Source organism: Agelaius tricolor, unplaced genomic scaffold (assembly GCF_023055355.1).
Source record: "Agelaius tricolor isolate 1412-34295 unplaced genomic scaffold, bAgeTri1.0.p SCAF_1, whole genome shotgun sequence".
Taxonomy (NCBI): Eukaryota; Metazoa; Chordata; class Aves; order Passeriformes; family Icteridae; genus Agelaius; species Agelaius tricolor.
Window position 1 is genome coordinate 15,833,882 of NW_027269261.1, and position 10,499 is coordinate 15,844,380.

The 10,499-nt window shown below is 53.7% G+C and overlaps 1 protein-coding gene across 4 annotated transcripts; it reads left to right on the forward strand.

Moving 5' to 3' along the window:
• Positions 1-1,659: 1,659 nt before the first annotated feature.
• CEP68 (centrosomal protein 68) lies at positions 1,660-10,162 on the forward strand. Of its 4 annotated transcripts, none has more exons than XM_071424827.1 (7): positions 1,660-1,693; positions 4,552-4,977; positions 5,476-6,927; positions 8,027-8,149; positions 8,375-8,471; positions 8,941-9,096; positions 9,795-10,162. In XM_071424827.1, exons 2-7 carry the CDS (start codon positions 4,597-4,599, stop codon positions 9,824-9,826), a joined length of 2,241 nt encoding a protein of 746 aa, XP_071280928.1. In that variant the 5' UTR covers positions 1,660-1,693; positions 4,552-4,596; the 3' UTR covers positions 9,827-10,162. The 4 variants fall into 4 exon arrangements, with proteins under 4 accessions (XP_071280928.1, XP_071280943.1, XP_071280920.1 ...); XM_071424819.1 differs by lacking the exon at positions 1,660-1,693 and adding an exon at positions 1,719-2,471; XM_071424835.1 differs by lacking the exon at positions 1,660-1,693 and adding an exon at positions 3,000-3,679.
• The last annotated feature ends 337 nt before the right edge of the window (positions 10,163-10,499 follow it).

A 10,499-nucleotide genomic window follows, 5' to 3' on the forward strand; every position in this document is an offset into this window, starting at 1 on the left:
CTCTCCTTTAGATCACCAGCTGATTCCCCCGTTGTTTATTGACACCCACTCAGCCCAAGGCCAAGGGGAGGGGTAAGGTTTCTGGGCTGTTCCTGCAGACATCCTGGCACTTGTTTGATGGGGGCGGAACAGGACTCAGACCTTTCCTGCCGGGGCCGGGTGCTATTCAGCTCCCAGAACAATGCCTGGCAGCTCCCGAGGAATTTAAACTGGCTAAAAACAGCTCTGCCTGGCGATGAATCATGACCCATCCGTGTTTGCTTCTGCTTTTCCACTCAGAGGCCTGAGATCAGCACGGCCCCTACTGGCAGGCAAGCGGCTCCCTGGAGAATGAGCAATAAACAACATTTCACAGGGATTTTCTTTCACAAGGGCTTTGCCTGTGTGAACGCCAATAAAAAGGCAACTCTAGAAAGTGTGCATCCGGGGCAGAAGGATGTGCAGCCTGCCTGAAAACTTGCTGTAACATTCATCAAAGAAACCCCAAATATAGAAATACTACACAGGAACAGAGATGATCCTGGATTTTTCCTGGCTGTGAGTTCTTCTGAGAGCACCCACCATGTTCTACTGAAGACTTACAGCTCTGCTTCTTGAAGCAGCCCCGGAAAAGATATTCCCACTGTGTTTCTCTAGGGAGAAAAATGTAAACAGCTCCTGGATGTAAATGGGGCTGGCTCCAGTGGGTGCAGCAGAATAAACCCAGTTCTGAGCCACTGGGAATCTGGACCATAACACTGGGATGGCAGGCCTGGAGCAGGCTGCAGGGCCAAGGAGTGTGCTCAGGACCAAAGCACTAGCCAGGGACTTGGGATAGCTGTGCTGTTCCCCTCACCCTGCTGCCAAACTGATAAGCAAATCCAGGATGTCTCTTTGGTCCTTCCTGGCCTAAAGCTGGGAACAATATTGGCCATAAAGCGCTTTATCAGACACTTGACCTCTAGAAAATCACAGCATTAGCTAAGAAATAATCTCCAGGAGCAGGTGACATGGACAAAAACCAGAATCAGCCAATGGACACCAACAAGGAGAAAGGTTTGTATTTCTGCATGACATGGGAACTTGTCAGGGTATGTCCACTCCAGCCACCAAGGAAGGGTCTGGCCAGGTACAAACCTCAGAGCAGCCTGCTTTAAAGCGTGGCCTGGGGATCTTCCCAGAAAGCTGCCCCGAGGGGAGGGCATGGCCGGCATCCCACAGGGACCACCCCTAGGGGAGGCCTTGCACCGGCACCGCATCCCACAGCTGTGCCTGGAGGACACCGGGACCGCTTGACCGTGGCGCGGGCAGTCGCCGCCCACGCAGGGCCCGTTTCAGTCGGTTTGCAGCGCGGTGACGCTGCCGGGGCACAGCTCCGCCTCGGGAAATTGAATACGGGGGTAGGTACAAGGAAACACCCTGTTGTTGACACGAGCTCCTCAAGGGCGTCCCGGGACGCTCCTCAGGTTCCCGGTGCCCGGCGGGACCCGGGCCAGGCTCGGCGGTCCCAAGGGGCGGGGCCAGGGCGGATCAGGGGGCGGGGCCGCGCGTGTCGCTCCCGCCCTTCCCGCGCCGGGGTCAGCGCCGGCCGCGGGGCGAGGCCGCCTTCGAGCTCCGCTCCCATTCGCTGTCGGGCGGCGGGGCGCGCGTGCTGACGCACCCGGCGCTGCCATTGGCTGCGGGCGCGGAGGGGGCGGGGCGGGGCCGGCGCTCGGTGAGTGAGGGCCGGGGCGCGGCGTGAGGGGGTCCCGGGGGGGATCACGGGGGTCCCGGCCTCGTTCCCTTTGGAACCCCGGCACCCCCGGGTGCGGCGCCTCCTCGGCCTCTTTGCCTTTACTTCTTGTCTTTTTGGTTAATTTCCGTTTTTTCCCAGCGGCGGACAGAAAGCGGGTTAGGAGAGGAGCAGAAAATAGCAACCCTCGGAATCCCGCAGGCCTGAGGGGCGAGAGCCGTGTGGGTTTTTCCCCAAAACAAGCCCAGAAATGCTCCCCAGCCAAAGCGGAGCTGGCGGGAGACGGAAATTCCATCAGCATCCGCTGCGCTCAGTGCATTCCATCAGCCAAGCGATCCCAGGGGCGGCGGGAGCCGCTCCTTGGACAGAGCCCTCCTTGTCCGGCGGCCTTTGTGCGGCGCCTTGGCCGGCAGGTCCCTTCTGACAGCCTGAAACAGCTCAGGGATCGCTTTTCAGGAGAGATCCCCGCGGACCTTCCCTTTGAAATGAATGAAGTAGCCCCACTGTCTTCTGTTATCTAAAACCACGACCACGGGTATAATTTCTGTGAGACAATGGAGGGCTTGGGTGTTCGGGCTGTTTTCCTGTGTTTTTGAGGCCAGTGGAAAGTTTCCACCGTGCCTATAGTTGTGGTCCTGCATCCCTCCTCAGTCCTGCCCGAGGATTTGGGATTGCTTCTTCCTGTCGCCAGGGTTAATCTGGATGCGTCGCTGCCACTGGCAACCTGACCTCTGAATTTTTTTGGGCTTGTTGGAAAATGGTGAGAAAGCTCCTTCGCTAGACGCTCGTGTAGCTGGGAGTTGCACTTAGTGGCAGTAGTGTTCTCGCTTTGTTGTTAAATATTACTTTTTTGTTGTTAAATATGACTTTTTTGCCTGATTGTTCTGTGTGTGGGGTGTGTGCGACATCCCTGTCTCGTTTGTGTCCGGGTGTGGTTTGGATATCCAGCTGCCTCTGAAGTTAATTGAAAGCAGCAGCCTGAATTAGAGACTTTGGAAAATGCAGTGAGATCTCTGGTGTCCCTTTAAATACCCTTACAAATCCTGCAGTAAGCAGATTTACTCTCACTCCTGTGTATTGGCAGGTTTCCTGGTTTCTCTTTAGCATCCAATTAGCTTCTGGAGATTTAATGAACCTGTGAACCAGCACTTGCTCTTTTTTTAAAGACCAATGGCATCGCAGAAATGTAAATCACTGCATGCTGCCTCCATAAGATAACAAATGATCTTAACTTCAGAATATTTGCCCTCCTCCACACAGTCAGGAAAATAACAGATGGGTCATGGCCTGTAAGTTTTATTTTATGTTGCTTAACGCATGTTTTTCAGATTTAAGGTCAAACTTTGATGGTTTTTACAGTTGTTTTTACTGGGCTGACACCTGACCCAAACCACCAAATCTGGTGGAGGTAAAGATGTTCACATCCCTTTGAATTTAACGTGGCATCTTAAAAATAAAGCTGTCCTGAGGCCGACTTTTGGTTACAGCACATTCACTTTTAAACTTTAGAGGCAGCTTTGATGCCTTATTAAGCTTTTCTTTCTTATATATATATTAAGTTACATAACAAGGGCAGATTTATTGATGCCATTTTTTACAACAACCCCACCTCTTTGTGTGGAGATACAGCCTTTCCGAGGGCAGAAGAGAGCAGTGCAATCCATTTCAAATACCGTGATGTGCGTTGCTTTGGCTTTGGCAGCAGTTTTAGGAGTGGACTGGGGGTCCAGCTGCGGGCCGGGGCTCTGCTCGTGCCCTGGGCAGCCGCTGCCGTGCGGGATCAGCTGCCGGCTCTGGCAGGGCACGGGCGGCCGCGGGGGCTGTGCCTGCGCCGGGGATTTGGTCTCCCCTGGAGACCCGGCGCGTCCTCCCGCCGCTCTTTGTTCCCGTGCCCGTGGGAAAACCCCGCTTGTCCGAGGGAGGGGTGGATCGTAAAACGAGACTGTGACAAAAGAGCTGGAGGAGGGAGTGAGTATCATCTTGTTTCCCACTTCCAAGTATTGTTTGGGAATTCTTTCTCGCCTCTTTTTTTTTTTTTTTTAATAATTTAAATTTCATTTTAGTTGAGTTTGCTGTTGTTGCTCCCTTGGCTGGTCTCTTTGCTGGCAGCAGCTGGGGGAGTACCAGCAGAACCACTCTGCTGACATTTCCCTGCTGCCAGCACCTTGGTTTGGGCTGGAGTTGCTGGAGGAGGCTGTGTTGGGTCTCCTTCATTTGGCTCACGGGTTATCCTGCAGCAGCAGTCAGTGCAAGTATTTCCATTGATTAATTTCCCAAAGAGTTAATTTCATGAATTGAGGTAGAAGCTGCAGAGCTGAGCTCCAGGTTTGAGTTTTACAGCCTCCTACCTCCCTCTTTGACTTTTTATAGCTCCTTCTTGCTTCTGGGTGGCTTCTGCTTCAAGGTTTTGGGTTTGTATCTTTAGAAACCAGTCAGCTTTCCACCCCAACAGCCTTCAGGGCTCAGCCACGCCAGGAGGTGCTTCATGTCCTCGTTAATGATGTCTCACTCGAGCCCAGTGACCCCATGGGGCACAAAGTGTTGGGGACATTGGCCATCACTGCAGGACTCCGGTGCCTGGTATAAAGCCCAGGTTTGTTCTTGGCATGGCCAGAGCTGGAATGAGATTTTCCCTGTGTGCCCCATCCTCAGAAGCAGAAAATGCTGCTGAGATGTGAGGGTTTGCTCTTACCACTGTCCCACCCGGTGTACCAAGATGCTCCTTTATGAATTTCGGGGTCTCACCCCGATCTTGCTTCAGCTCTTTGTTATTGGGCAAACCCAGTTTCTTGGCATGGAGACAAGGGGGGACGCTGAGATGCCATTGCTCTGTGTTCCAGAGAGCCCGAGGCTCAGCATCATCCTGCGGAAGGAGCTCTGTGCTGATGGCCGTGGATGTGGGAAAATCACCTGAGGAGTCCCTGAGCGGGAAGGCCGAGGGCGATGGGAGGTGGGACAGCGCAGACACGGAGATGGACTTCCCGGAGCTGGCAGGGAGCCTGCACCAGCTTTTGGGGACAGAGGAAGCCAAGCCCAGCCTGCAAGGGACAGAGGGTGTGGCAGTGAGCAGACACAGTCACAAGGCCACTGACATTATCCACGGAGGCTCCAGCTGCCGCCCAGAAGTGTCTTCAGCATCTGCACCCACATTTCCCAGAGCAAGAGCAAACTCCTCAGGGAAAGGGTTGTTAGTGGATAGAGCTGCTGATGGTGGCCCTGTGCCTTGTCGAGTTGGCCACTGGTTCCTCTCCTCAGAAGAGCAGCAGGTGAGAGGGTTTGTACCTGCAGGTGTTGCTGCACCATCAGGAAGTCCCAGGAGAGGTGGAGACTTGTTTGTCAGGGCTCTCCCAGCAAGGGCTTTCCATCTCTGCCAGACAGAGTGTGCCCTGTCTAGGCTAAGATGTGTGGTGGGGAAGGGCTTGGGCTCCCCGACCCAAGCTGTAGCGTCCATTCCAAGTTGCCAGTGCAGAGCTGGGAACTTGCTCAGGACAGTGCTCTTTAGATAAGCCTCTTGCTGCTGGATGACCCATGCAGCTTCCAAAGGCCCTTGAGATGCCTTTCCTTAAAAGCAAGCCCTGCTCTGAGCAGCTGCAGGCCATCCCACAGAGGGAACAGGGTTCCACTTCCAGCCTCAGCTCATGGCAGGTCCAGGGTTGGGCTTTTATCTCCATATCCCAGCACAAAGGACCCTTTTGTCTGGATGCTGTGCTTCATTTCCTTCATGTCTCTCTCTCCCTTTCCTTTTCTGTCCCGCCCTTGAGCAGGTGAAGGCTTCGGGCGGTTGGGACCCGGTGTCCAGCTCTCCCAGCCGGCGCAGCTCTGCCGAGGAGAACGTCCCTGCTGGCAGCCGCCATGATGCCCATGTTGGCCGTCGGAGACAAAGTCTGGGAGCTCAGTCCCCGTGTCCTTCCACGGCAGAGCTCCTGCGGCCCCAAACCCCGCCCAGCCCCGAGAGTGCCCTGCGGAGCCGCTCCGTGCTGAGCCTCTCTGCTCTGTCCTCAGAGGGAAACGGCCCCTCCGAGGAGCCGTCCGGAAGCTTGCCTGCCAGCACGGATGTCCCTTCTGCGGCCACCACGGCTGCCCAGGACCTGTGTTGCCCATGGGGGGTGGAAGGCAGGGCCCTGCAGAGGCGGGAGCCCCCCGGCGCTCTGCTCGATTACCGCAGCTCCGTGGGGCGCATCCGGGAGATCTCCTCCTACCAAGCCGATTACTGGGCCTGTGCCATTCCGGATTCACTGCCCCCATCGCCGGACCGCAGCTCACCCCACTGGAACCCCCACAAGGAGTACGAGGACTTGTTGGACTATGCTTACCCACTGAAGCCGAGGTACAAGCTGGGAAGGATACCGGAGCCTTTCCTCCACGACTCAGGAATAGGTCTGGACAGCTTTTCTACTTCTCCTGAGGGCGTGTCCAGGTCCACCAGCATCTACGGCCGAGCTGGGCAGGCTCAGGGAAGCAGAGAAAACGGACTTCGGGAGTTTGTGGCCTCTGCAGAGAGATTCTCCACCCCAAGGCCTGGAAAAAGAGGCTGCTCAGGAGCTGTCTCATGCTTTGAACCTTCACCTATTGCCAAAGCATCATTTGGAAGGAGTTCTTCCTCTCACCTTTCCAGAAGTTTTGCTAAGGATGTAAGGGTGGAATCATCTGGGCCAAGCCCACGTGGGCACCCTGCTGCCGATGGGAGAAGCTGGGATACCAGAGGAAGCCCCTGCCCAAACTACACAGGGCAGGTGAAAAGCACCAGTAGGTTTTTACCCACCACAGGAGTGCTCCCCCTGAGGAAGGAGTGGGAGACTGATGAAGAATTTCTTTCCCTGCCTCCGAGACTGAAGGAGCTGGAAAGGCTGGCTCAGTTTTTGTCCAATCTTTCCTTAACTATAAGGATGCCTGGGCATGACCACCATAACCTTCCACATCACAGCACCAGCAAGGAGCCCCTTTCATCTAGGTTGGCTCATTTTGAAGAAGTGAGAGGTGGGGATGACAGAGGGAATATTGAGGGTTATGCTGGGCTGTGGCAACACTGCAGCTCCCGAAAGCCCAGCTGGGAAAACACAGAATCGTACGGCTGGAGCCACAGGGATCCTCCCTGCAGGCTTCATCTGCCAACTGCTCTCAGGGACACATTGGATGGGATGTGCCTGAATGAACCACGGGTCAAGGGGCATCCAAAGAAGAGCCAGCAGAGCGAGTCCCTTATCCAGTGTCTTAAGGTAGGCTGAGACCAGAAATAAAGTTTATTCTGGGAAGATCTTGCATAAAATGTGCCTGTCTTTATGGCAGGATTAATTAAAGCTTCCCGTTCTGCACGATGTGTCCTGCCTGGCAGCTGGTGGTAATTTATGCAGGGGGGCTCACCAGAGCAGATAATTCCTTCTGATGGAGCAAGAGCCCATCTTGCTTTCCCCTGGGGCTCAGTGTCACAGGCCAGGCTGGATGGAGATGTGGCACTCAGCTGGGTCCCCCAGCCCACACGTCCTGCAGTGCTGCTGCACCGGGCAGGAGGCAGGAGCTGCAGCAACTCTTAAGGGTTTCCTGATTGTTTTGTGGATTATTAAATTCATCCCAGCACTGTGCTCCCACCCTCCTCTCCATCTTCTTCCCACCCCAGTGCTGGGATGAATTTGGAAACGATGCTAGGCTGTGTGCACAGGAGTGTTATCATGCACATAGCTGCAAACTCATCTCCTCCTCTGGTATGGAAATAACTCTGTTGATTTAAAAGCATCTTCTCTGTATTTGTCATGCCAAATTGCAATGCCAGGGAAAAGCACTGCTTTATGGCAAACTCTGAAGAGCAGGAACAGGTCTTGAGCCTGATTTTGGTGCCAGCAGAGGCCCCTGGGTTTCATGCAGCATCTTACAAAAATATTCCCTTACCGAGACGCTTTCAAAATAAATGAAAGCACTTAATTGAACGAGACAATCCCTTGGGGAAACCAGATGCAAATTAACTGTATGGCTCTGGTGAAGAGGATGAGGATACCTCCTGGGCTGGGAGGCGGTGGAGGCCAACCTCTCCTTCAGTCTGGGTGCTACCAGCCTCCAGCACCTCTCCATGCAGACATTTCATGGTGGCCCTCAATTCTTGCCACACAGTGGGTGCTGGAACTGTTCAGGAGTTTAAGGTATTTTTGCCTTTTTCCCATTGGACTCTTGGTTTCCCAAGCTTAGGGATATTTGTGTTCCAAGGTCAGAGAGAACAGGGAATAGGTGCTTTCCAAAACACCACTGGCTCACCTCTTCATGTCCCTGCACTGTCTCTGTTGCAGAAACAGATCAGTGACCCTTTTTTTATGCTTTGTTGAGCAGATGTTTTGCTGCCAGCTGGAAGAGCTGATTCACTGGCTGTACACTGTGGTGGATGTCACCGGCAGCTGGGTGCCACCCTCGCCGGATGCCCAGAGCGTGTTGGCATCGCTGCACCGCTACCTGGTGGGTGTCACCCTTGCTCTGCTTCCTCCCCTCTCCTGTGCTGCAGGCAGCAAGGAGTGGGAAGCCAGGCATCACTGGAATGGTCCAGGATGCTCTGCGTTTCCCAAGCCAAATTTGGGAGCACCAGGAACCTGCTTGGCGGAAACTGCTCCCTGGGCAACCTGCCACAGGTGTGTGTTTCAAAAACCCTTCTAAGAAACGCTGCTCTTCTCCTTGCCGTGCCAGGAGTTCAGGAAGGATGTGGCTGACCACCGGAGCCTGACTGAGAGCGTGCTGGAGAGGGGAGAAGCTCTCCTGGACTGCATGGCATCGAATTCACCAGGTGAGGAGGAGCCCTTGTATGGGGCTGCTCATGGACACAGGTGATGCTGGCCAGGGCATCAGCCCCCCAGAATCCCTGACCCAGCCTGGCCAGCACCACAGCACACACAGAGTGGTTGCTCTGGTGATTTGGAAGAAGGGATTTCTAAGGGGTGGGCTGTAGCTGCAGTCACCAAAGGGGTTTTAGAGGTCGAGTGCTGCGTTATGGATGGGCTTTCTTGCACAGTTCCAAAGGTTTTCTCTAAGACCCCCTATTTCTGCATCTTCATGATGAACCTGGAGCCTCCTGGGTCAGTCCCCTCCCCCTGCCAATGCTGCATCACAATGGGGATGGAATGAACAGCCACATTATTGATTTTTAACACTTGATTTCCTTCCAAAGTCTGCCTGGACGAGCAGAACTGTCAGCTCTGACAGACACTGAATTATCGCATTCCTGTCACCTCCATTCAGGCATTTTTGCTTTCCAGCTCTGAAAGACACGCTGGCTCTGATTGCCAAACAGTCGGAAGAGCTCGAAAGCCACGCAGAGCACCTGTACAAGTCCATCCTGGCTGCTGTGGGCCCCGTGCGGGGCAAGGACGTGGGGCAGGACGAGGGGGGTGCAGCACACGGCTGCTCCCTGGGTAAGCAGGGGCAAACCAGCCTTGCTGCAGCGGGCAGAGAGGGGAGGAAGCACAGGAAGAGAAACTCTCAAATTAGCAAACACCAAACATCAGGCTCCATTGTTATTTCTTTGATTCTGTTTGGAAAGCCTGAGAAGGCAGCAGGGAGACTCAAAATAGATGCCCCGTCGTGTTTAACCCTGTCAGGGAAAGAGCAGTGCGGGTGAACCAGCTGCTGAAACCCAAGAGCATGAGGGGAGCGATGGCAGCTCCGCAGGGACTGGGCAGGCAGGTCCCTGTCACTCAGGTCTGGGGCATGGCAGCAGTCCAGCACAGACACCTGCTCTGCCCAGATCCCTTGCACAGCACAGGGGAGATGAGGAAGGGATACATTCTGGTTTTTTATTTTCTCTGGTTTCGGTATAATGGTGGGGAAGGGAAGCAAGTAACTTCAGGTATAGGGGCTAGAAAACTTGTTTGCTTATTTCTTGACCATGTCCCTTCAAAGAAAACTGGAGGCAAGTGTTTCAGTGGTGCCAGCCTCTTAGAAGAGAAAAACAGTGTCTTAAGTAGTGTTTGGTTTGTTGTGGTTTTTGAATTGCTGCCTCTACCCAGCTGTACCCTCTTGCACTGGTGAGATGGGGGAATAGAGCATGGGGGTTTCTTTCTTTGTGAGACTGCAGGCAAAGCACAGCACCAAACACCTCATTTTATTTCAGGTGCTGCCTCTGTCAGACCTAGGCTGCGTTAGCCCATCTCAGGAGGGCTCAGAAGAATTGCAGCAAGCACCAAACCACTTCCATCACCTCTCCAGAGATGCCAAAATCTGTGTCCAGTTGCCCATGGGGCTGATTGCAGCGTGGGTTTGTGCCATGGCTTGAGAAAGGTGCCCCGTACAGCAGGTGTGCTGGGATGTCCAGAGTTGTGTAAGGAATGTACAGCTGGCCTTTTCTGGTTTGTTTTTTTAATAGCTTCCCTTTTTTATTGAAGTGGGCTGTTCTGTGTTAGCAAAACATCAGGAACAGTTTTTTAACTGAGCAATCCATAGTGTGCCGTGCGCTCGCTAAGTAAAGCCGTGTGATTTTAATAGCCCTGTTCTCATGGTTTGTTTATGCTCGTCAAAAATAGGTGTGAGAAGCCAAGAAATAGCAACTCCTTCTGGTTCTTGGGAGCAAACTGAAGGCCTGTTTATAATTACCACTCCCTGCTGAAGCAGAGCCTACTTAACTTTCAATTTTGTTATTCATAAACACAAAAAGCTGTAATAATGAATCCAAATAAAATAATAAACAAGCAAGTTCAGGCAGGGAGGAGCCAGGTTCCGTGTAACCTGTTGCTACCTGCTGCTGGCAGGAGCTGGGTTAGTGCTGTGCTGGTTTCCTGGGGTGAAGTTTTGCCTTCCCCCCTTCCAGCTATTGCAGTTA

What these genes read in the sequence shown, in the direction of transcription:
- CEP68 (XM_071424819.1), top strand. An exon ending in CATCGCTGCACCGCTACCTG is followed by an intron (nt 8,150 to 8,374) that starts GTGGGTGTCACC and finishes TTGCCGTGCCAG; the next exon opens with GAGTTCAGGAAGGATGTGGC. An exon ending in CATGGCATCGAATTCACCAG is followed by an intron (nt 8,472 to 8,940) that starts GTGAGGAGGAGC and finishes TTTGCTTTCCAG; the next exon opens with CTCTGAAAGACACGCTGGCT.